This window comes from Macrobrachium nipponense, chromosome 21 (genome assembly GCF_015104395.2).
Source record: "Macrobrachium nipponense isolate FS-2020 chromosome 21, ASM1510439v2, whole genome shotgun sequence".
Classification (NCBI taxonomy): Eukaryota; Metazoa; Arthropoda; class Malacostraca; order Decapoda; family Palaemonidae; genus Macrobrachium; species Macrobrachium nipponense.
Genome location: NC_087212.1, coordinates 20813860 through 20841378, shown reverse-complemented (window position 1 = coordinate 20841378; position 27519 = coordinate 20813860). Strand labels below are relative to the sequence as shown.

The window sequence follows — 27519 nt, the reverse complement described above, 5'->3', positions numbered from 1 at the left end:
ACAGATAGAAATAAAAATGAACTTCAAAAAAGAGGAAATGATTAATGCCATTTCAAACGTTTTTTAGAAAACGAAGTGCAACAGGATGGTATTTTTGTTTGTTTTTTTGTTTAACAGGATGTTATTCACAGGATGGCCAGCTGTTTAGTGGAACATTACTCACGTGTTTGCTATTTTAGAAATTATAATTGCGTTGCAGATATGAGACTCTTAGCCACGGGTTGGTGGTGGCCTGTGCTGTTGGCCTATAGCTGTGCCAGACGTACGATCGTGACTAATTTTAACCTTAAATAAAATAAAAACTACCGAGGCTTGATGATTTGACGGTGGAGGATAAACATAACAATATGCAGCCCTCTAGCCTCAGTAGTTTTTAAGTTCTGAGGGCGGACAGAAAAAGTTCGGACGGACAGACAAATAGCCATCTCAAGTTTTCCTTTACAGAAAACTAAACCTGTAATTGATGACTATCAATCCCCTACAATTCAGTGTGCATTGATGCTATATCTTAGGCCCCGTCCACACGGTCAAGCTTTGGTCGAGGAACTTTGACCGATGTGACGTCAGAAGCGTAGAAACAGCGAGAAAAATCAGAACTTTGCCGCGGTTTCTCCGCTTCTGACGTCACATCGAACAAAGTTCGTTGAGCAAAGCTCGGCCGTGTGGACGGGGCCTTATAGGGTCTCTGGTTACGAGTGTTGCCTTCGACTCCCAGTTTTCTTTCTCGGACCAGTTCTGAATGTATCGGATATCTCCGCATTATTTGTAAGGCACTTGATATCCTATCCACGGAGATGGTTGTATGCACGACACATTCCCATGGTGCGCTCATATTCTGGCTATTTTCTTTCCCTTGCATGTCAGCCTTTTTGGAAACTATGTGAATGCTGGTTTTTAAGATCTATGAAGTGACAGGACTGTAGTAGCTACGAGTATGCGTGTGCTGATATGCAGAAGAGTTTTCTGTGGAAATATGGAACAGGCCAGAGTCATGACAAATTGAATGCCTCATATATTGCTGACATGAGAAACCTTTAAAACAGCACTTCTTTCATGGCATTGCAAGTTATAATCATCATTTACAAAAAACGTTTTTTTCAAAGTTAGAAATAATAAACTCGTAAGTGACTGTCTGTATATATGTTACAGTAAATGTTAAATATTCATAAGTACATCTCATATCCCAGGAGATAATACTAAACACACAAAACAGTGTATATGAATCACTGTTTCGCCGCGTTTAGTACTAGCCCTCGGGGATCAAATGTTCCTAAGCGATTTGATCATTTCACATATTCCCCAGGGATTTCGTGAAAATTCCTAATTTCACATATTTACTGTAATATACACAAACAGGGTAAAAACATGTGCCAATAGATAATTGCGCATTCACACATTAACAATAGGTACAATATAGATTTTTGCTGCATTCTCGAGCTTGAACCATCTACTACTATGTACAACCCAGTTCCCCTAGTCAACCGAACTTTTGGATCTGACCCATTGGTATCAGAGCCCATTTAGACCCGGAGTAGGTCCTGGTCATTGGAATCGCTTGGAACTATTATTCTAACGCTATTTAAGATATCTTGTAATGAAATGAGATTTTGCATGTAAGCAAGAATTTAGCAAGCTACTACTCAATATCCTCCTAGAGTTCAAGAAATTTATTAGGCAACTGGGAAATTGGCACTTTTTCATTACCAATAACATTTCAGGATACAGAAAAAACATTCTGCCTCGCGAGAGAGAGAGAGAGAGAGAGAGAGAGAGAGAGAGAGAGAGAGAGAGAGAGAGAGAGATAGTCTTACCGTTGACCTTGGAGAGAGAACGAATCTTCTACTGCTACTGAAACCAAGTGAGGGACAACTGTTTTTTAAAATATTTAGCTGCTGACCCACATTAGAAATATCGTAGGAAGTGACTTGAGTCACCATGTTAAATTTATGTGCGTGTGTGCATATGTACGTATATGTATGTATATTGTTATTACTGGAGCAGCTTCTTGGTGGAAATTTTTGATTACTGTTTGCTTGTTGGTTTGGTTTGTTACTCGAGTGGGTGGAGAATATTTAAAGCAAGAATTCGCACCTCTTTTAAACACCTTGGTTCTGTTGAAAGTGCTCAAGGCTGCATCCCTTGATTCTTGCTTCAGTAAAAATGTCACACACAAGAAATGAGTAATCAAATAGAATGAAAAAATAAATTAACTATCAAGAACTGGAATAAGCGCATTCACTCACGTGCAGAGACTAATTACTTGACTTACGTGTCCCGGAGAAGTGACTGAAACTTGAATGACTTAAGTTCTCCCATAGGAACAGGCTCTTAGCTTTCTGCTTAAAGGAAACTATTGTGCCGGCTTTGTCTGTCCGTCCGTCCGCCCTCAGATCTTCAAAACTACTGAGGCTAGAAGGCTGCAAATTGGTATCTTTACCATCCACCCTTCAATCATCAAACATACTAAATTACAGCCCTCTAGCCTCAGTAGTTTTTATTTGATTTAAGGTTAAAGTAATCGTACTTCCGGCAACGCTATAGGTACCAAAAGCATAGGCTACCACCAGACCGTAGCTGAGTTTTATGGGTCGCGGCTAAGAGTTTTATGGGCTGTGGCTGAAGCCACCACCGGACAGAAAACTCAATTGCGCCGAAGAAACTTTGGCGCATTATTTTTTACTTGTTTACGAGTGATACAGATAATGGTAATCTATTGCGACTGTAAATTACTTTATGCTTCACATGGACAAGGCAATGCCAGCTAACCTCTGGAGTGGTGCGTGCCCACGCTGATTATTACATTAAATAAAATCAAACAAATACCTATATATATATATATATATATATATATATATATATATATATATATATATATTAAAACTGGACGTAATGTGTATGTGGAGGAGATGAGAGATGAAATATAGAGAATGCAAGAGTGAAAGTGCTTCGTTTAAATTCTAGAATACTTGAAAAGGTAACCAGAGTTTATTGTGGAGGCTGGTATGAAGTTGAAGAATAGAAAGGCACGGAAGTTGGTGGCATTATACGTGAGGTCCTGCAATTGGTGATATTGTGATGAAATGGCTGACCATTACATGTCGTAATTTCTAGATGTTACCAAACACCTTGGTGTGCTAAGTAATGTTAAGCCCCTATAACTCTGTCATCTTCACTCTTATACAAAGGAACAATGGTTTTTCTTACTCTCTCCTTCCAATATGTTCCCTCCATCCAAACTTCCCTTACACACCTTGGTCAGCCATTCATTCACATATTCCCACGTTACTTTAGCATTTTACTTGTAATTCTATAAACCACGAATTCCTTCCCTTTTTTCTACCTTTTGAATATATTTATTTATAATAATCCTTTCGTCTCTTGCATCATTTCGATGTATGTCACTTCTGTTCTCCATATTCTACAAATCTTTAAAATATCTATTTCACCAACAGAAGACTATATTCCCTTTGAAAAGCATCTCACAGTTAGCTTCTGTTCTAAGATTCATTGTGCGTTTTCTTTTCTCTGTTTATTGTCTTCCGTCAAGAACAGTTTCAGATTCTCCCAAAGATTAAATGTATTTCTTGTTAGTATGCGTATATTGTGTTATGCGTGTTTGTGTTTGTATGTGTGTATATTATGTACAAACTAACAGGCGGTTAAATGCTCCATTGAGCCGCGGCCTTGAGAAAAAGTCTGAAGGAATGGTTCACCATTTCCACTTTGCAGCTTAATTATTAGGGAGATGCTTCGATGAAAACGGGAGTCGTTATACGGATTTCTCTCTCTCTCTCTCTCTCTCTCTCTCTCGTCAGATTCTTGGACGTGGCGTCGAAGTCTATACGAATACCCCGAAGGGAAAAAAAAAAGGTAAGAAGGTCCTCTGAATTTTTATATCCATAAGGATCTGAATCACCAATAAACAATGGATCTCTAAGGGCAAAGAATGACAAGGAATTTCTGTTGGAACTCGTGTCTCACTTTAGTTCTTCTTGCCCCTCGAATCAGAAATTTTCCACGCTATCGTGTCTTTCTTCTTCAAGTCTGTGGCAGCACCCGCTGCAAGAACAACGCTTTTATTTTTATCTGTAGTTTTTGTCTTCTGTAAAAGAGAGCTCTTGAGATGGCTTTGTTGGTCAGTCTGCACCATTTCTGTCCGCCCTCAGATCTTAAAAACTACTGTGGGGCTAGAGGGCTGCAAATTGGTATGTTGATCATCCACCCTCCAATCGTCAAACAGACCAAAATGCAGCCCTCTAGCCTCGGTAGCTATTATTTTATTTAAGGTTAAAGTTATTTATGATCGTGCGTCTGGAAACACTGTAGGACAGGCCACCATCGTTAAAGTTTCTTTTGCCGCGGCTCGTACAGCATTATACCGAGCCTACCGAAAGATATATCTATTTTGGGTGGCCTGTACAGAAACCTCGAGTGCGCCGAAGAAACTTCGGCACATTTTTCACTTGTTTACAGATGAAACTGGATTTCTGTAAATCAGATCTTCCTGTAAGAAGCCATGTTTGATTTGATATTTGGAATAGTTGTGGCCGGTTTAGTGTATTGTTCCTCATCAATCTGCACATCACGTGTGTAGTGCGAGTATGCCTTCTGTAGCCTTTTTCGTCTAGGAGCGAATAATGAGTCGGAGTAATATACTTGACACAAACCGCCCTCCCCATATGCTGCGAGACCTTCCCTCGTCCCCGCCGTCGCTTCATAATGAAAATCGATCACCACATCCCTTTAATTGAACATAAAATTTTAGCAGACGGTCCATACGAAGACCGTACTCACTTTGCGCGCCTGTACCGCGGCGCTCCCCTAGAAATTCATTATCTGGGGGAAGAGAAGATAAAGAAGATAAAAGAGTCCAAAAACCAAAAGATGCTAAAGATGGTCGATGATGATGATGCTCCGAAATTTACAGATTAAAACCTAGACGTCATCAGGTGCTGATGTCCTTAATAACACTTCCATTGCGGTCCAGGACGGGTTCATTACCGCAGAGACTTCGGGAGAGATCCCATGGAAGGGAAGACCAGTTGGCTAATGAGTCCCTTCATTATAACTTTCCCCTTCAAGATTGTAGAATCTGTTAAGTAGCCGGGGATTATTGGCTCTACATATCAGCTCTGAGCAGCTTTACTGCCGCGATAATTAAAAAAAAAAAAAAGTTCCCTGAAAATATAATAGTTTTTTATTCTAAGGCCATCTCGATTGACATGGTGGATCTGGAATCTGTTAGATGCGTTTAGTTTTTTATTGGGGTAGTGGGGATTGGCCCCCAGAATGGATAGCTGATTTTGGTATACAGATGTTAGTTTGGTAATTTTCTTACTAATATACTTTGTGTAGTATTCTTCAGAATGAGATTAACAAATTTGGACAACTGGATCAACACTGAGGGCCCATAGTAGATAATTATAAATTTCTAAATGATATCGCGTTTGTGGTTTCCAAAAACTGACCATGTCTAATGTTGCTGTTCATGAATTACAGATAAATGAAATTCAGAGGAAAATGGCATAGTTTCGAGGTTCAAACAATGCTTGATTTTGGGGTGATAAAATATTTAGTGGAGTGTTGCTCGCTCCCCCTTCCCCTACCCTCTAAAAAAATATAGTATCTTTGTTTCCATTTTTTGTTATTCGTTCTATATAAGAAATCATTCCCTCTTAAAGGCTCTTGAATTTCTTTCTTTGTATCTGTGTTCTCAGATACAAAGGAATCCTTGATTTCTCATCTCAGGGTTTTACATCTCCCATCTCAGGGTAATTACATCTCACATTTCTATGAAATTACATCTTGCTTATCATGGATCCTCCACTTCCAATCTTAACCTCAAGGAAATTATAAGTCATATATCCTTGGGTTCTTCACTTCCATCTTCAGGAAACTTTAGCACTGTTACAACTTCCATCTCACATGAAGCACATCTCACTTAAGGATTTTTGTTCTCCCATCTCAAACAAAATACACCTTCCATCTTCGAGAAGTAAGCACTCGAATCTCAAAGAAATTGCATCCCTCATCCCAGTGATCTTTTATCTCACATTTTGGGATGTTCCGTCACGTATCTCCAGGAAAGTCTAAAAACTTAGTGACGTCACGGTTCCCATACTACACACACGTGGTCGAGACAAAATGGTGCTTTCTCCAAGTGTGGTCGACACCAGAACGAATTGTTTGCTCGTGAAATCTTCCTTTTCTTCATTTATCCATCAGTTGAAATGCCAAACAACTGCTCTGTGCACGTCATTGGTTCTACTAATCTTTGTGTATATGAGAGAATTTGATATTGACTTTGCAACATAAGATATCTTTCAAAGACCCCAAAGCAAACAGAATTAGTCGTATTTTCTGTTGTTCCTCATCTCATAAAATTAGTTAGAAATAATTTCATGGACTTGGGGTTTTCTTAAGTAGTGGAGAATTTATTTCACATAATGGTCTACGATCTCGCTTCACTTCTCACGGATATTCTTTACTTACTCAGCTGAGGGAACTTCTTCTGTTTCACATCTCCGGGAACTTCCATCTCACACGAGTCAGGGACCCAACATTCCAAAGCACTTCAAAACCCTTTCTTTCACAGAAGGTATCGTCCATTAAGGAACTTGAGCGCAGATGGAGCTCAGAATCAGGAGGGAATAGAATAAGGAGACGGACATTTGAACAGAAAGAAGGAAGAGGCAAATCCGGAGAATACATCTGGGAGAGTGATGAAGAGGAATAAATTTTTCAGATCGAGGATTGGCCCACTTAGCTTCCATTAAGGGGATTAGGGCCAGCGTCTCCCTTTCTTCAAACACCTTTCAGCACTTTGGCCTGTTTATTCGTTATGATTCTCTCTCTCTCTCTCTCTCTCTCTCTCTCTCTCTCTCTCTCTCTCTCTCTCTCTCTCTCTGTGTGTTCGACTTATCCCACCTTTGTATGGTAAGGGATAATGCAAGACCGAAGATGATTTGTAATGAAATTATTAGTGGTTTGTTCCCTCCTGACTGTCCTGGTACTCAAATGCAGTGTGTATAGCTCTCCAATATGGAGAATACAATTCACAGTCGTATTATGAGACACCTTTCCACCTTCCTTTGCCTGTGTTTAGACTTCCGTAGAGTTTTATATATATAAACCAGTGACGTTATTAAATACAAATCCATTTATGTATAGTATATATATATATATATATATATATATATATATATATATATATATATATATATATATTGAAACATGTTCACAGCACCGAAACCCGATCTTTCATGTGAGAGTGCTAGGTATTAGCAATTCGGACACAAAGGTCATAAAGGCGTTAGAACCTAAGCACTATGTATATGAGTTTATCCCAAGCAGGCGCCTAGCGCCCAACATACCAGCGAATTTTACCCAACTCCCCGACCCATCAGAGCTCGAATTGCTAACATTTCATTCGACTTATCCCTTTCACCGTGACATACGATGGAATTAACACATGAAAATGTGTTTCACAAAAATCAATTCCTGGCTCACCACAGGACCGAACCCCAGTCTTTTGAGTGAGAGTCCAGGGCATTAGCAATTTGGACACAAAGGTTATAAAATGAGTTAGAACCGAAGTACTATGTACTTGAGGTTTTTACCCGTGCAGGCGCCCAGCGAATTTTACCCATCTCCCCAACCCATCAGTGCTCGTAAGTTAGGCGCTAGGTACCCACCCCAGAAAACCCCCAAGTATGTAGTGCTTAGGTCCTTTAACGACTTTTGCGTCCAAACTGCTAATTCCCTGGACTTGCACTCAAAAGACTGGGATTTGGTCCCGTGGCAAGTTAAAAATTTATGTATGTATATATGTACATATATTTATATATGTATATATACATATATATTGTTATTTTGTTAAAAAATTTCATGCTGTCATCAGTTTACCTTAGTAAAATCATTTATGTTACTTCCTCAACTATACATTTAGCAATTCTTTTTCTACATTTTATATACTAACTATACTCGACTAGAATTAGTTGCTTGACCTTATCCTTTTCACTGATCTGCTCCTTCTGAACAAGTATTATATATATATATATATATATATATATATATATATATATATATATATATATTATATTATATTCGTGAACCCCACCAGGACTTCTTCCTGGTACTTCCTAGTCTACGGCTCTTCTTCATATAGTACTATATCTTTAATCATTTCTCTCGAGGCAAAACCTTCTCACTCCTATTTTTTAGCCTCTGGAGACATGTCACCCCACCACTTAAATGCAGGTATTTCTTCAATGTCAAGACCAATGCTCTCCGTCCCTCGATCACGGCTCTATACGGTATCAGTGGACTTCAAAGAAAAGGATAGAAATGAAGAGGACGGGGCGCAATGTTCAAGTAGAGTTAAGTATATCCTAGTTTTACCAGACCACTGAGCTGATTGACAGCTTTCCTAGGGCTGGCCCGAAGGATCAGATATTTTTACGTGGCTAGGAACCAATTGGTCACCTTGCAACGGTACCTACAGCTTATTGTGGGATCCGAACCACACTATATCGAGAAATGAATTTCTATCACCAGAAATAAATTCCTCGGATTCCGCGTTGGCCGAGCCGAGAATCGAACCTGTTCAAGTACAAAAGTACATCTTTATTTAGTGTTGAAGTTTCCACTAGAAATTGCAGTTGTGTATTTTATATTTGATGACTTACATTGCGCGTATTTTCCCCTTATTAAGACAGATAGACACAAACAGACTGGCAGCCAAAGAGAGAGGTTCATTGACAGGTTGAAAACCTCTTACAAACAATTCAACAAATAAAAATGCTAAGACCGCAATCGCGTCATTTTCCGTTCGCGAAATGTTGTGGGAACGGAAGAGATAGTATGTCTTGAATCCTTGTGGCATTGCTTTCCTCCTTGTAGAGCATTAGTGATAGATATATATATATTCAAACGATTTCCTAGGAAGACGTCATATACGGATATAGTTATATATTGTTGTACTTTTGAATATCCAAGGAGGATGTAAAGTTCGTCTCGCGATAAACTTAACACAAACCACAAATTTTCCAGCTGCCTTTTGGGATTTTTCTAACATAGTTTATGAAAAAATAATGTTCTCAACTGGGATGTGAATAACTTAACAGTCTGTTCTCTATGACACACTGAATATTAACATCAACTCCAAGCTTTGAAATATAGATGAGTAAATACAGCAGAAATTGGCAGGAGCTTAAAGGGTAAGAGCAACACACCCAGGTACCTTGCATGTTCCGGAAAGTTGGGCCTTGAGAAATATGGATACGATTTCTGTGTGAGTTTCTATTTGATTTGCGTTTTTCTAGGCAATTGTCTGCAGCCTGCTAAAAAAAATAATAATAATTCGGCCATCGAGGTCAAACATGAATGTCAACAGCATAAGCAAAGCAAGCAACTTGGCTTTTTGCGAAGAGGTTAAGGTCAAGAACAGATTGTTTGTGAGTTTGTTCGAGATTATTATAGAATAAATTTCCTATCCTTTGTGAAATGGACTTTTTCAATAAAATTGTGTACGGATTTAGTTTTCTGTAAAAGAAAACTATTGAGATGGCTATTTGTCTGTCCGTAGATTTTAAAAACTACTAAGGCCAGAGGGCTGCAAATTGGCATGTTGATCATCCACCCTCCAGTCATCAACCATGCCAAATTGCAGCCTTCTAGCCTCAGTATTTTTTTTTTTTTTTTAGATTACCCGTGATCGTTCGTCTACACCGCTGTAGGTGTCATTAACACAGGCCACCACCGGGCCGTGGCTGAAAGTTTCACGGGCCGCGGCTGGGAGTTTCATGCAGCAATATACGCTGTACAGAAAATTCGATTGCCCCAAAAAACTTTGACGCATGTTTTACTTGTTTTATATCATAGAGACGAAATATTTAATCATGATCCCTATCATCAAGACCAGGATGAACTATTTAACTACAAGAATTCTCTACATTCATAAGCCTCATACTGTAACCTTTATATTTATTCAAAGACCTATCATTGTAACTATCTGTACAGGACGGGTTCTGAACTTTTAACCAGTACCCAAAAGTATGCAATCGCTGACGCACGTACACAATAGGAAATTAAACCGTATCATACGAAAAGATTTCTCTCTCACACACACACACACGTACACACCACACCCCCGACTCATAGCTATCTTCTGCGGCCGTGATCTGTGATATATATTTCTGAAGCCGTCTACGTTGCTTATATTTTTTTTTTCTTAGTTTTACCGTATTTTTTCCGTCGTGTGTCTGCAAGACTGTAAATCTGATGAGTTTTTATTTCTTTAATTAAGTTTCCCAATATCGCGAACAGCTCTTTTAATTCCGCAATTTAGTTCCTCTGTCAAGAAGACAGCTGCCATGAATTCATCAATCCCCAAATGCCCTGCACGGCATTTTCGTAGCTGACGCGGTCTCGTGCCAATTTTTTCATATTTCTCATAAGTTCAAATTGAAAGGTAGAGGATCTGTTCAGACAACGTCATTTCTCACTGGTTAGTATGCCTTGCCCTCATATGCAGAATATTTCTTTAAAAGACGCTTAATTTTACACTTATGTGAAAACGATGCACTTACGTGTAAATCATGTAAGCAGTATATGAATTTAATATGCGCCTTAGTATTCAATATAAAATATAAGCGCCTCAGCGGCGTGGTTGGTATGGTATTAGCGTCCCACCTCGGATGTCGCGGGTTCGATTCTCGGCCATTCCATTCAGGAGTGAGAGATGTGTATTTCTGATGATAGAAGTTCACTCTCGACGTGGTTCGGAAGTCACGTAAAGCCGTTGGTCCCGTTGCTGAATAACCACTGGTTCCATGCAACGTAAAAGCACCATACAAACAAACAAACAATATAAAATATATCTATCTTTTTACATTAATCTTCCATCCCTTTACAGCTTCTTTTATATCAAATAGCTGATTTGATATTGAAATTCTTCGCTTTTGCCATGTCCTTCAAAGTAATCATTTCGAGAAAACTCATCAATGTTATTAACGTTAGTTTTGGATACTTTTGGAGTAAAGTCTACTTTTTTAAGTTCTTTCTTTGTGATCACTTCCATGAAAAGTTCAAGCCATAAATATTAACTGTGGAGTTCATTTCTTAAAGGTTGCCAGTCAGGCATATCAAGGACTCCTGGGTTGCATCTGCAATCACAAGTATCTAATAGGACTCTTCTTAGATCTGTTACAAGTGACTTACAATTGATTCCTCTAGGGGACAAGTGTTAGAGAGGGTAGAGAGTCAGATGAAAGAAAGAATATGAACGGAGGTACATTGAAAGAAATGAAAGGAATTGCAGCTAGGGACCGAAGGGACGCTGCAAAGATCCTTAACTAACGCTGAACGTGCACCGCATGAGGTGCACTGATGGCACTACCTCGCTACGGGAGCTTGTTTCCGAAGAAAGGAAATGTCCAACAAATTATGAAAATTTTCGCTTAATGTTACTCTAGGTCGTCCACTTATTAGATTTGCAACTCAGTATAAAAAAATTGTTTTCTGAAATCTTGGATTTAGATTGTTGAATAAATTTGTACAAATTTTGTGTTCGTATTTGCAATTGTTGTCTTGCTATGCTTGCACTGAATTTATTGAGCGGGTTTGCCTCCCACCATTTACAGTGCGGATTTTTTTTTTTTTTTTTTTTTTACTTAAAAGGATTATTCTGTCTTCATAAAGCTTTTCATATAACAAACTTTTTTTCTGTAAATAATGCTACTGATTCAGCACTTAGATATAAATTTCAATATGTATACTTGGGACTCGATTATCTACTTTATCTAATGTGGCCACGTTATGGACCACCGGTAACCTGAAGGATAATGATGATGAGTAAATAGCGAAATAATTCTGAATTCCTTTCTGAATCTGTTCAGATGGCAGTCGCAAGTCTTAACAGACGATAAGTCAGATAAATAGTGTAGTACAAGTGAAAAAATAAATGCTTCTGATTTGAAGCACCTTTGTTTTTCTTGAATGCAACTCCGTCTTATTTTCTATGATGTTCACTTGAGTGTAGCTGAAAGCTACCTTCTTTGAGAAAGAGTGATCTCTGCCAAATACTTTTGTATCGTTAGACTAAAACATAAACAAAAGGGGGCAAATAGTCCATGAGTCAGGCCACGGTAGCCGTTGCCAATTTGGCGGAGTTTTCCACATAGGCCGATGCTTTTACAAGCTGTTTCCATGAATTCTAGCTGTCATAGCAACTCAATAATGATAATTACTCTAATATTTATGTATACATATATATTTTTTACCAAAAAAACCGCTAAATTCACTTATTTCCTCGGTTTTGTGTAAGTCTTGTCTCGAGTTTGGAAGGTAAACGCATAGCAACCGTCACCGTAGCAGTCTTCAATTTTTTTACTAGGGTTATCCTTACAAATTGTCTATCATTTTCTAACGGATTTTGTTGAATGATAGAAAACGTTGACTTTGGCGAACTAAAGTAACTGTTGCTCATTAAAAACGTGAAGAATTTGATTTGTATATCTTAGTTTAACCAAACCACAGAGCTAATTAACAGCTCTCTTAGGGCTGGCCGAAAGGATTAGATATTTTTACGTTGGTATGAATCAATTGGTTACCTAGCAACGGGACTTACGTACAGCTTATTGTGGGATCCGAACTACATTAGATAGAGAAATTAATTTCTAAACACCAGAAATGAATACCTGTTTCCACGTTGCAGAGCCTGAATCGAACTCAGGACTACCGAATCTATAGACGAGCACGTAAACTATTCGTCCAACGAGGAACTGAAGAATTTGATCAAAGGCTTTCGTTTCTATCCCGTGACAAACAAATATATACACATATACTATATATATATATAGATATATATATATATATATATATTATATATCTATATATATATATATATATATCTATATATATTATAGATATATATATATATATATATATATATAGATATATATATATATATAATAATAATATATATAATATATAAATAATAATATTATATAATAATATGATATATATATTATATATAATAGATATTATATATAAATATATATATAATATATATATATAAATTATATAATATACTATATATATAATATATATAATAAATAATACGTATAGTATAATATAGGCTATATATATAAATATATAATTAATATAATATATATTATATATATATATAAATAATATAATTACTATATAATATATATATATATATAGATATATATATATATATAATATATATATAATATATATATATATATATATATCTATATATATACTATATATATATATAATATATTATTATATATTATATATATATATATTATATATATATATATATATATATATATATATATATATATATATTATATATCTATATATATATATATTTATATATAATATATATATATATATATATATATGAATGAGCTGATTCGATACAGTTTTGAATATGCCTTTTCCGTGTTATTCTGAAGTCCCGTGAAACCGTTATAAGTTGGCGTGGCTTGGGCAAGTTCAAAAGAGTGCCATGCATCCCTATAACCAATCAGCTTCTTGCTTAATGATGCTGTGTGTATATATTTTCACATAGTTGGTGATCTTGCTAGTCATACCTTTTTTCGTGAAAAACAGTGTACAAATAAATATTGATAGGATGCTCCTTTTATAAATTGTGTAATATCTTAAAAGTTGCCTCGGCGTTATATTATTTGAGTGAATTTCGGTTTGAAAGCATACATAAGAGGATGCATGCACTATATAATCTGAATAAAGAATAGAATAATAGCTACGTAGTTTTGCTTAACTTCTTCAAATTCGTACCTGTTGTACATAATTTAACAGCTGTTGGTATTTGTTACACAAATATAATAATAATAATAATAATAATAATAATAATAATAATAATAATAATAATAATAATAATAATAATAATAATAATAATAAGATAATAATAATAATAATAATAATAATAATAATAAAATCTTGATGTTTAAAATTCCGGCAAATTTGGTGTTGCGCTCCAAAATGAATTTCACCTCGTACGCCTATGCCAGAGTTAAAAAAAAAAAAATGAGGGAATTCTAGGCAATAACTCCGCACGGACTGCAAGAAACGTTCCCGCGACACGCCATCCCCCTAGGATTGGAACGTCAAATGTATTTCGCCGTGCTTGGTACTAGCCCCTGGGGGTTATTAGAGTCGACCCCACAAAAATAACTGTAAATTAATAACGAATTCAAGTACTATAAGAAACTATAATTTCCAAAGAAATACCTTTGATCTACCGGGTGAAAAAGAGGAAACCAGGAATTTTGGGAGGGCAAGGGGTGGGGGAGAGAGAAATACGAAACCATGAATTTGGGCGGGTGGTAAATACGAAACCATGAATTTCGGGTGGGGGAAATACGAAACCATGATCTTTGGCTGGGGAAAAATACAAACCCATGAATTTTTGGTGTGGAAAAATACGAAATTATGAATTTAGGGAGGGTGGGAAAATACGAACCATGAATTTTGGGTGGGGGAGAAAGACGAACCATGAATTTTGGGAGGGGGAAAGGTATTTCTACAGAAGCAGTCCGCACGGACTGCAAGGAACGTAACCGCGGATACGACATCCACTAGGGATTGGGGGTTAATTACAGTCGTCCGAATAAATATTACTTAAAATTCTTGTTCAGTAGGTAAAACTACATAGAAAAACCGCAACTGCCATAGTCTAGGCCGCCGCGGATAAGTACCCTAGATCTACCAAAAAAAAAAAAGGATTTTGACCTAACCAAATGCACCTCACCTACCTAATCAAAACCACCGGGTCTTTAGCTGGCCCGCCTGGAACCCACATCCCGCCCCCTCCCCACCATAGCCTTCGTAACTCAGAAATGCCTTTCCAATGTCACACTAAATAATTCTGCTCAAACTTTGGCTACCTAACACTACACAGGATATTGTAAAAGTCCTTCCAAACATATTTCAAATATTGAACTTACAAAGCGGCATTTAATCATATGCTTAAAACTTCATTCCTCGACTTAAAATTCATGCAATTAATTAGGTTTAAAGAGATTTTCACCTTAGATAGAGTGCAATTCACTAACTGAAACCACTTTGAGCTCTCAAATTGGGCAAATTCTCGACAATTACCGGTCTCTAGAACACTGGGTTTCTTACTTAATAGGCCTATAGTATTTAACCTTTGGGCAGATAAATATCGCTGGCTATTAGCCAAAATGCTCAGAAACTGATAGTTATTTACGAAATAGTAGAAGCCATAACCACAAACACGACACTAGAAAATAGCCAACTTAAAAACATTGCCGGTCGTCGACTCTAGCATGGCTGTCTACACACTGCTCAAAATGTCATAGTCAGATACAGTCTTCTCTTGGCCAATCAGAGACCTCCACCATAACTAGCTGAGAAACCTTATCTACTACCTTCTCTCATTGGGCAGTTAATGGAAGGCTTTGAAAACGACTTCCTCATTGCCGGGTGGGGCAAAAACCGATTTTCAAAATATTTTTGCGGGGTGATAAATGTATATTAATTTTTATCGATTGTTATTTTTGCAAAGAATGGTGACAATACCAGTAATTTGTGGAATGTTGTAACACAAACAAAAATTTTTTAAAACAAACCTTGTATAAAGGCATTTCTTAAACTTTTAATGTTATGGAGAAGTAACCATTTTTATAGGAGTCTGGTTGTTATCTCTTAATAGATAATGCAATGTTTATAAAGGAATTAAATTACAGACAGATAACTAAAAAAATAAGAAATAAATGGGAGCTGGAGACTTTCATGATAATTGCTTCGATTTTAAGGATTCTTTGCTTAATTTAACTAACGCTGATTTATCAAATAATGGTTGGTCAGGGATCTACTTAAATCAATAATGCTGCTACAATACCATGTCCGTATATGGAAACCTGAACGAAAAAGTCTAGCGTATCAGTTTTCAAAAGATACTCATACAATATTGCCACAAATCTCACAATATTAGATGCAGTAATAATCATTACTAATAAGGACATATTTTGCTGCAAAATTTACAAATCTTCGCGGGGCTTTGCCTGCTGATGTGTGTAGTTTGTTGACCTTACAGACCTTAAAGAACTATTAATCTACCTCTGCTTGCTCTTTCTGATATTTTTAGCTCCATGATGTTTTCGGCAATTCCTTCTATCTGTTTCTATGCCTGAATTATCATGTAGCGTTCTCTTCTCCTTTCTAGACTATATAATTTTAATGATTGTAGTCTTTCCCAGTAGTCAAGGTCCTTAACTTCTTCTATTCTAGCTGTAAAGGACCTTTGTACACTCTCTATTTGTGCAATATCCTTTTGATAGTGTGGGTACCATATCATATTGCAATATTCAAGTGGACTACGAACATATGTTTTATAAAGCATAATCATGTGTTCAGCTTTTCTTGTTTTGAAATGCCGTAACAACATTCCCATTTTTGCTTTACAATTTGCCTATAGAATTGCTATTTGATCATTGCATAACATGTTCCTATTCATCATCACACCAAGGTCTTTAACTGCTTCCTTATTTGTGATTGTCTCATTATTAGGTCCCCTATATGCATATAGCTTTCCTTCTCTGTCTCCATAATTTATTGATTCAAATTTATCAGAGTTAAATACCATCCTATTTACCTCTGCCCAATCATATACTTTGTTAAGGTCTCTTTGTAGAGCGTTCCTATCTTCATCACAAGTAATTTCTCTACTTATTCTTGTGTCATCGGCAAAACTACTCACTACCGAGTCCTTAACATTACTGTCTATGTCTGCAATCATAATAACAAACAGTATTGCAGCTAACACCGTACCTTGTGGCACACCGGATATTACCTTAGCTTCATCCGATTTCTCATCGTTTGCAATAACTATCTGTTTTCTGTTGTGTAAAAATTCTTTTAACCATCTTCCATACTTTATCCCAATATTGTGTTTTCTAATTTTCTTCGCTAATTTTAATGGTCTACCTTGTCAAAAAACTTTTGCAAAGTCAAGATAAACCAAATCTGTTTCATTTCCGCTTTTCATATTTTTGTATTATGGTCTTCCTTACGGTGACTAATAACAGTTGGGTTTATGTACTTTTTTCCGGGTAACGAAACCATGTTGTCCTATATTAACAAATTATTTTTTATTAAAGTGTTTCATATATTCCTTTCTCTTTTTAACCATCTTTCCTACTTATCCAGCAATATTGTGTTTTTCTAATTTTCTTCGCTAATATAGTATGGTCTACCTGGTCAAAAGCTTTTGCAAAGTCAAGATAAACCATATCTGTTTCATTTCCGCTTTTCATATTTTTGTATATGTTCTCACGGTGGACTAACAGTTGGGTTTATGTACTTTTTCCGGGTACGAAACCATGTTGTCCTATATTAAACAAATTATTTTTTATTAAATGTTTCATAATATTTTTCTTCATTACCCTTTCATACACTTTCATAATATGTGATGTTAGACCCACAGGCCTATATTTACTTGCCTCTAGTCTTGACCCACTTTTGAAAGTAGGGGTAATATAAGCTAATTTGTGCTCATCATAAATCTTGCCTGTATCTACACTTTGTCTTAATAATATTGCAAGTGGCTTTGCGATAGAATGAACTACTTTCTTTAACAAAATAGCAGGAACATCATCAGGACCTGCAGCAGCTCCATTTTTAATTTCATTAATAGCCTGCACAATATCAGCTTCATTAATATCTATGTCAGCTAAATATTCACTATTTTCGTCCCTTACTTCTGTATCATTATCTTCATTATCAATTCTAGGGGTGAATTCTCTCTTATATCGTTCTGCCAATATGTTGCATATTTCCTTTTTTTCATTCGTTAATCTCCCTTCAATTCTTAGAGGGCCTATATTTCTATTTTCTTCTTTTATTCATCTTTTTCGCGTATGAGTATAATAGTTTGGGGTTTTGTTGCTTGATATTTACTAGGGTTTGTTCTTCCAAGTCCTGTTTTTCATTTTCTTTTGATTGTATAATCTTTTGTTCGGCATTTTCTATCTTACTTTTTAGTTCTATAACTTTCCATGCATTTTTTTCTTTGCAAGACCTTTTTTCCACTTTCTGATTTTCTGGAACAAGATCCTTCTGTCTCTTGGTATCTTTGGGTAATGCATGACTGATGTTTACTTTTCTTCTTCGGTATATATTTTTCCACTATTTTCTCTAATATTTTATATAGTATCTCCGTATTTACTCTTATGTCATCACTTACGATAATGTTATCCCAATCTTTGTTTAATTCTTCATTTATTTCTGACCATTTTATATTTTTACTGTAGAAGTTGTATTTTCCATATCCTTCCCACTTTTTCATTTCTTGCTTATCTCTGTTTTCACTTGCTTTGGAATGGACTGTTAATTCTATGACATTATGGTCTGAAATACTCGCATTATAAACTATTATTTCTTTAACATAATTCACCTCATTCACAAATACTAGGTCTAAAGTATTTTGAATGTTGTATTCTAATAGCATATGTAATAGCTTTTCGAATTGCCTCTTATCTTCTGCACTACTATTACGATCTTTTTTATATGTATAAATACAACCACAATCTCCTATTCGTTCTTTCCAGTGTACGAAAGGAAAGTTAAAGTCTCCAGATAGGAGAATAGTCCAGTCCTTGTGATTTCTTTATGCCAGCACGGTGGCCTGTAAGTGCGGTAATGCAATCCAGCTGAGAGCATGATCGATAAACTTCAGGATAAGTCATGCTGCCTGTACGTCTGTTCGAACAGTTGAACCATGAACTGAGTTATACTGCTACAGTTTTTAAACAACGCTTGAACCCGTAGGGATGTAGTGCCGGCAGTTGAGGTGCACTGTAGGCATTAATAAAGCTTCCTTGCAACGTCCATTCGGCTCCTAGCTGCAACCACTTTTATTCCTTTTATTGCACCTCCATTCATATTATCTTTCTTCCTTTTTGCTATTCACTCTCTTCTAACAATTATTTCATAGTGCAACTGCGAGTTTTTCCTCCTGCTACACCTTGCAATCGCACCTACCTACTCTCAATTTCCTTTACAACGCTGAATGACTTCATAGGTCCTAGTACTTGCCCTTTGGCCTAAACTCAATATTCCATTCCACAGCGCTTGAAAAATATGGCAGATTCGAAAAGCAATAATAGAATTCAGCAATCACTGAAGGAAGAAACCAACGGGAGAGAAAACAAGCGATCCATAATCATTTCTAAGACTTCCCTTATTTATTACTTTACCGAACAAAACAGGAGCTTTGACGGGCATCATTGCCATAACATAAAACTATAATAAACATTAAAAACAAAATGTCAACGATAAATCTCATGAGAGTGAGAGAGCGTTTAGTATTCTGCCTAAATGTTTACCATTACTTCCTTACGCAATGATTAACTCACTGTACGTGTAAAAGGGAGAGAGAGAGAGAGAGAGAGAGAGAGAGAGAGAGAGATCAGTGCTCTGGTAAAATGGCTACCGTCATAATTAATTGACACCGTTGGCACCAACAAGGTAATTTTTCTCGTGGGCGGAGGTGGAAATTTGAATGACCTGAGAGGGTAAAGGAGAGGGAAAAGTACTAGATGGAGTCAGATGGGGAGGGGAAGAGGGAGATGGAGGCAGTGAGGTATTAGGGCAGAGGGGGAAGGGAGAGGGAGGAGGCAGAGGGGTGATTTATTTGTGATAATTTTATCATAATCCAGTTTGTCGAGGTTTATAGTACTTACTGACCATTCAGAGGCAATTTATTTGGTGTAGTGAACATTATTTTAGTTTCATGCAGCCGATCTGGTTCCTCTGATTATTGTTCAATGTGAAGTCTATAGATATTATACTGTGTATATTACTTGAAAATCTACAGCTCTTACACATGCTCCTTTACGTTTCAAACAAAAGGCTAGGTTTAATAATAAATTGACGGATTTCCTATTCTCGTAATCTCTGGCTATTATGTTGAACCTGGTCTCTCTTTTAAAAGATCAACCTTTTACTAAATTTGTCCCATGAATAAGAGAAAACGAAGCGAAGGAAACTACATTGATCATTGTAAAAAAAAAAATCTGATTATGTCATACCGTTGTTCATGAACCAAATCCTGTTTCTTGAAAAATAGAAGACTGAATTATGGCTCTCAAAGATTTTTAAGTGTTTTCCAAAGCGTATCTTCTGTCACCTACTTACTTTCTCATCAAACAAACGTTTGAGATATCAATTTCCCATTCCATTACAGGAGATTGGTTGACAATCAACTTCGGTGAAAGATTATTGTTTACTCTGCTCCAGGTATCCTTTTAGGTTAATGGGTCTCCCCACGGTCTAGATACCTAGACCATGGGTCTCCCAAAGTCTTTCCTGGTATCGGTCGTGGACCTCAGCCATTGCCTTTAATCGCTAGAAAGCGGCAGGACTCAAACTAGAGGAATTTGTAGTGGATGTGCAAGTTCTTACCAAAAGAAACTCTCCTATTTGAGTCATTAGCATTGACGCACTTGGGATATCGAGGGTATGACTGGAAAACTGCATTGCAAACAGGCTTATACCGACCGGAAAGTTAAATTAGTGAAAATGATGAATTTTAGCAGCCCTATTCTAAGATTGTTACAAGTTTTTGGCTTCTTCCCGTTCAGCTGGCAAAGGAATTCGAGGACCTTCCAAGTGAACAAATTCTGGTTGGGGTGGAGCGTTTTAAATAACCTCACATTCATAGCTGCCGTCATCAGCCTCCACTTCAGTCAGGTCTTTTATTTGTATTTGCGAAATGAAGGGGACGCTTTCATGAATATCTGGAACTTCATCTTCCTCATCATCGGGCTGTCACGGATGTTGTCCCTGGCGAAGAGTTACAAGCTCGCCCGCGTCCTGTGCAAGGTGAGAAAAATGAGACCCAAAAGAGGAATCTGCATTGATTGCTCAGTATCCGACATTCTGGTGCTCGTTTCTCTCTTGCTGCTAATTTACGGTAACTTCTGGGTACTCACTGTCGTTTGGAATCAACTACAGAAGAATTACAGGGAAGAAAGAACGTGGTGGCCTTTCCTGCCTCGCTTGTACATCTTAGCATGCTGTCTGCTGAGTCACTTGCTGGTGCCGTATTCGTTTTGCGCTCTGATCCGAAACTTGACCGCAATTCAGTGTTCGATAGTGCCTGCAGAGTCTGAAAAGAATTGCCGGTTTTCGTACGCTGAGTTTGATTTACGGACTACAAATGCAATGGACACACAGTTCGAGAGGGAATGTACTCATGGCAAAAAAGATCAACTAAAACTTGGGCAGAACTCTGAGTCAAAACAAGACAGTGATGATGTTGACAACTGCAAAAATTCAAAAGGTGGCAATGTGCAAAGATTGTTTAATGACCCTCAGGTAGGTTGTGGAGACGATTCGTGGAGCCCAACGAAGGGAAATAAGAGTCTCCTGACTGAGAGTGACGCTGTGGGGGAACACGACGCCTGCTTCATTTCTAAAAAACAGCTTATGAAAGCTGAGGCGCTTCTGCTGAACGTCGACCAAACAATCAAGGAGCTCATGGACTATATCGGACCGTATTTACTGCACATGCTCATTGCCATGGTCATGGCTCTCTCTGTCTTCCTCTACAGCTTCGTGAAAAGTTTCGTTGAGCATCGAACGCCCAACTGGCGTCACATCCTTATTTTCATTGGATGCGCCCTCTCCTTCTTTCACGTTAACACCACTACGGACGAATTCAACGATGAGGTAAATATCTGTGCATTTTAAGCCAATAAGAGTGATACGCTCTAGAAGCTCTTTTACGTTTTGTCCACCTCTCTCTCTCTCTCTCTCTCTCTCTCTCTCTCTCTCTCTCTCTCTCTGATTAGAAGCAAGAGTGAATGAGTTTTTGTGTACCTTACATCTCCCGTGTTCATATTACGGAGATAGAAATAAACCTAGACAGTTTGCACATTACGGCAGTTTTCTCTCTCTCTCTCTCTCTCTCTCTCTCTCTCTTACGCATACTATTCTTAAGCATATAACAACAATACGTGAAAACACATGTTACCTCCATCATTCTTACTCACACACAAACTCACGCCCGCACGCATCATGTAATTAAAACAGAGCCTATGATTACTACGCAAAACAACGTTCCATACTTAAATGGACACTCCATGACGTTAATGATTAGCCTAAATGCATAAAAAAAATCCAAACAGACCTTTAACATCGTTTCCATACAGCTCTTAGAAGTCGAATGGTCCTCACAGTCCGAGCAACTTTGTATAGCGAGTAGTAGTGTTCATTGTATCAGTGTTCAGTGATACGAAGTTCATTTAAACCATTCCGAAAATGAAATGTGCTCTTAAACGGTTTCCAGCCTGAGTGGCAGTGGCCGTTTCCTCACTCCTGTGAAACATGTCATAGACACATGTCGGTAACTTTTAGCTTACATACACATCACAGACAGGATGCATACAAGTTAACGACTTAGTGATCCTAACCAGTGCTTCATACGATTATCCAGCAATGGCCAAAGATTCGTTCTCCACGTTCTCCACATATGGTTCTTGACATGATTTTAAACGGTGGTGTATGTGCGATAAGGTGCTGACGTGTCGTAATGAGAACATAATACATTTAAGTAACCTCCCGAATTCCTATAGTCTGTTACCGCACTACAAAATCAAGTGAACACTATCAGGTACAAGTTAGCGAGAGGACGATAAGAGACACGAGATGGCTGTCAAACTATAAGAATCAAAGCGGTAACGAATAGCTTGAAATATAATGAAGATTGTGAAAAGGCAGAAAAGATGAGCAAACGCCTCGGTTAAAGAACATATTGCAAGGAGGCACTGTTCAAGGTGACCATTCTTGAGCCAAGGGCCAATGTTTGGTCGAATGGCTGCTTTTTACAAATTAGAGCCGTGAACAAACATGTTTAGTCATCGACGACAGAGGCCGATGGAACGGGCAGTCCAATAATAGAGGGAATTTGGGAAACAAGACCAGGCCTTTCTAGTATAAGGGAATCTCCAGTTTTAAAATATGGGAAGAAGTGACCGCAAGGTTTCTTAAGAGCTGTTGGTTTCACACCAGACGCCTTTGGTCATTTGAAAGTTTTCTCAAAATTGATATCTAGGATAGGGGCGCTGGCCCAGTCTCCATAAAAACCTGTCGGGGATTTGTAGTACACTGTTAATTTTATTTAACATTTGCTAGCCGTAGCTAAAAGATTGCAAAATATGAGACTGGCAAACATCAGAAACTTGTCAGTGGTACCTACTGGTAACCCGGAAGGCCATAATATAAAACAACTGAGAAGAAATTAGAAAATGTAAGTGGAATATATATATAAGGGACAATGGGAAAAGACTAGCAAGTGATAAAATGAGGGACAAAGTTAACTGACGGCCTGTAAGACAACATATGCCTAATAATCTATATATATTTAAAGGCACTTTCTGTCTGTTTGTTTGTTAGTCCACCATGCACGCCCAGACTATTAAAGCTAGGACTACCAAAGTTTTTCCATAGACTCCCCTCTCCCCTCAGGAACGTTTTAGTCAAAATCCGAAATTTGAGGGCCGTTTCTAAGGGGTCATAACCCCTCTTTTACATACCCCCTCATTACTTACAACTTTCGGAGTTGACATCTGTGTAGAAGTGTTTCTATAGGTACGAACAGGCTTCCCACATTATGGAGGCCATAAGGCACCCTCAGTAGTAAGGGGACAACGTCCCCCTCTTGGAATGGGGACCTGAGGGTTTCCCACAATATTAGGACAGGAGCCCTACGCCCTTCTGACTTCCTGACCAGGGGAGTAGAGGGTCATAGCCCTCCTACCCTAACCTTGATAGCAGAGGGGCCATAGGGTCAAAAATGGGTTTACTGCATTCTAATTTGGTACCATGAGTTAACATAGATGACTACAAACGCAGTTAACATCAATATCTGAGTTTAACTGTATGCCAAGTTTTATCAAGAACCGTTTAAGGAAGGCCTCACGATGAAAATCTTTCCCGAGCAACCTGTCGCAACATGTATGCGTCTCCTGTCGGCTGGCGGTGCCTGACTGAGCCGGTCAGTGACGCAGTAGCTTTGGCTGGGGAAAGGTGTGCGTTCACGTCATTTAGAAGTGAATGTGCGTTCCATAACACGTCCGAGGGACGGGTACAGTTGCTAGTTAACTAAATAAATTACCAGCTGGTGATAACAACAGCTGCCATGTGGTAATGTTAGACTGCTAACAGATGATCATGCAATTACAAATCAATAATGAACTACAAAACAAGGTGAAAGTGCTGGAATACAAACAAGCTAACGCATTATATATACGTATATGTATATATATATACGTATATATAATGTATATATACGTATATATTATATATATATATATATATATGCGTATATAGTATATATATTATATAATCATATATAATGTATTCTCAGACAATGCCGATCTGTTTGAATTACTACGAAAGGTTATCATGACTAGATTAATATCAATGGTCTATTTAACTTTCTGCAGAGAGAACGGTGTGCGCAGCAGTACAGAAAAACTCTTCATCTGAATCCTAAACTTCACACGAACCCTACCGTGAGTACCCTGTGTATGAAATGTTTAAGTTTAAAGGTAAAGATTTGTTTCTTATCTTCCATGTAAACTGGGAATCTCTCTCTCTTCTCTCTCTTCTCTCTCTCTCTCTCTCTCTCTTCTTTCTTCTTCTTCTTCTTCTTCTTCTTCTTCTTGCTTCTCTCCTTCTTCTTCTTCTTCTTTTCTTTCTTCTCTTCTTCTTCTTCTTCCTTCCTTTGGCCATTGCTTCAACACCAAATCTTGTGATTTAATAGATATTTAATCTCCCTGTATTTGAGTAGTGTACGTAGGCATTACTGAAGGGTGTCTGCAACATCCATTCTCGCTTTTTTACTCCACTTCTTTCAGTCTTGCTTTCCAACCTCTCTGACATTACTTCGTAGTGCAACTTTAGGGCTTCCTCCCATTTCGACCTTTAGACCCATGCACATCTTCTAGATCATTCTGCTGTCCAACCACTCCAACTCTCTTCACTGTTTTAAGTGCTGGATAGCCAACAGCACGTACCGCAGTGATTGGTTGAAAGCCTACATTTCATAATGTCAATGAAATTAAAAGATCATATCTGATAGCCTTTGGCGATCATTGCAGCAGCTGATTGTATATTAAAATCTAGGTTTTTCTCGTCCAGTTATGAGGATTTATATCAAGAAGAGATCAATGACGGGAGATTAAAATGTCCAAAATGTCTAAACAAGTTCAGAATACCCTGACATTAGAAGCACCTGCGGCATGACGCAATCAAAACGAACTAAACTGTTCAGGTTTTGAAACCCAATATTAATTTGATTATCATTTTGCGGGATAATTTGATAAACATCCCAACCGACAGTAAATTGCTGTTAAAAATGTCTTTCTATTATGCGTTGCCACCAGACAAGTGGTACTAGTGTGTGTCGTATGTAGGTTGTCATTCCTAAAATTCGTAAGAATTGCTAAGTCCGTTTTGGTTTTGCGACGAATTGTCCATTCCTCGTAACAAGCATTCATATACTTGGGAAACAGGAAGTCGGCACGCGTTATTGAAATAAATAAATAAATAAAATAAATAAAAATCAAGGCACCTGCCAGTCCTTAATCCTTATATCTAAGGAGTCTTGTTCATTTTCTGACTGTTTGTACGCTTGGTAGAGTTAGACTTAAACGAATGTTCTTCCCTGCAGATTTATCGGATTGTTTGGATGCTCGATCGAAAAGTGGACTTCACCTGTGCTGGCTTCGTCAGTCTCGGTCGCTCTCACGTGGCTACGGTACGCAAATACTTATCTATTACAACCGTTATTATAGCTATAATTGCTATTGTCATTACTACGTACTCTTATACTACTGCTTCTATTGCCATTATCTTAATGCTGTCACTCCTAGTGCTACCGTCGAATTACCAGGAAGCTACTAATATTGTTGCTGTTACTACAATAATGATACCTACGATTCCATTACAATTCATACTTTAAAAAAAAAAATGACTAACAACAAGAGTACGCCAGCTGATGCTATCCTTTTACACAACAGAGGAAATAACAGAGGATAACTGATGACATTAACGATGACTTTTGTGTCTCTTGCAGACGGTGAGTCTGATCATCTCTTACGTAGTGATTGCCCTCCAGTTCCAGGGAGGAAACGTCTTGGAAGAAGGAAGCAGGCGTCTTTAAAATCTACCTGGAAGCGACCATCAACTCGTCAGTCAAACTTCATGGAGGGGGCATGCGCCTCTTCGTTCATGAGACAGAGAGAGAGAGAGAGAGGGGGGGGGAATTTTGAAGCCTAAAAATGTACTTTCTATATATTATCCTAAACAATAAGAAATTATATCCCCTGAAATGATTTTGGACAAGAAATAATTTACTGGTAAATAAGACTACAAAAAAAGGATACACACACACACACACACACACACACACACACACACATATATATATATATATATATATTATATATATATATATATATATATATATATATATATATACATATACATACGTATATATGTGTAATTTTTTTTTACGTGTTCCTAAGGAAATATGTTATAATTTACAAGTTCACATCTCGAACAAATATAGTTTTACATAATACGAATATAAAACAAACAGGTATCAATAATTCTGCAATACAATCAGGTGACGAAAGATTCTGTATAAGCAAAATTTCCTTTCAAATGTAACACTGGCGTAATCTAATGTTACATCAGTAGTTAATTCTGTATATTTAAAAAGGTATCTCGTAAGAACAGAAGGAACTGAATTATTTTAAAACTAAATTGAACTGTCATCGTATCCTTAGGATGGGATTGAACACACTGAAAGCGTTTTCAAAGCAATAACAATGGACAGCTGAGGAGCAAGGTAATGGCCCTCGGATCATGCAGCTTGTTTTCGAATAGAATATAGATTATGCCTAATGCTGGGGTCTATGAATCCATTCAGTGCTGAAAAGGAAATTGTCAGTGAGAATGACTGAAAGTTGTAAATCTGACTGGAAATTTATTTTCCGAATAGAGGCTTTTACATGTTTAGCATCATCGACTGTTTGATGTAGCAGTGTCAGAGATGTATATCGGGTAACTTAAAACTAACTCAAGAAGCCTCTTTACCCCTAACCCTTGTCAAGGCTTTCAATCCTAAATATGTTCCAAGGAAATTAGTGGAGCGGGTAACTTCAAAATAATGGGGGAAAAGTGCAAATGGTGATACAAACATTGATACAAACATTAAATTTCGCACTACGAGTCTTATTGACCTTTTATCACATCATCCGGCCACACAAAAGTTTGACATGTTCCAAGATGGCCGGCAGGTTTTCAAAATTGGATATCTGAATATTGACATATAATTGGTTAATCACGTTCGAATTCCTCAGTCACTCCCAGTTTATGCTAGAATATTGAAAGAAAGCCTTTACATACTTAGATACATAATTTTAC

General features: G+C 37.5%; 1 protein-coding gene across 1 annotated transcript in view; it reads left to right on the top strand.

Annotated features, from left to right (window-relative positions):
- The window catches only part of LOC135197427 (uncharacterized), a 117168-nt gene extending 90716 nt beyond the window's left edge, over positions 1-26452 (top strand). Inside the window, exons 4-6 of the mRNA XM_064224498.1 lie at positions 24531-24599; positions 25760-25846; positions 26165-26452. Coding sequence (XP_064080568.1) covers positions 24531-24599; positions 25760-25846; positions 26165-26251 — 243 coding nt within the window. The 3' untranslated portion in view covers positions 26252-26452. The remainder of the gene's footprint in view (positions 1-24530; positions 24600-25759; positions 25847-26164) is intronic.
- The last annotated feature ends 1067 nt before the right edge of the window (positions 26453-27519 follow it).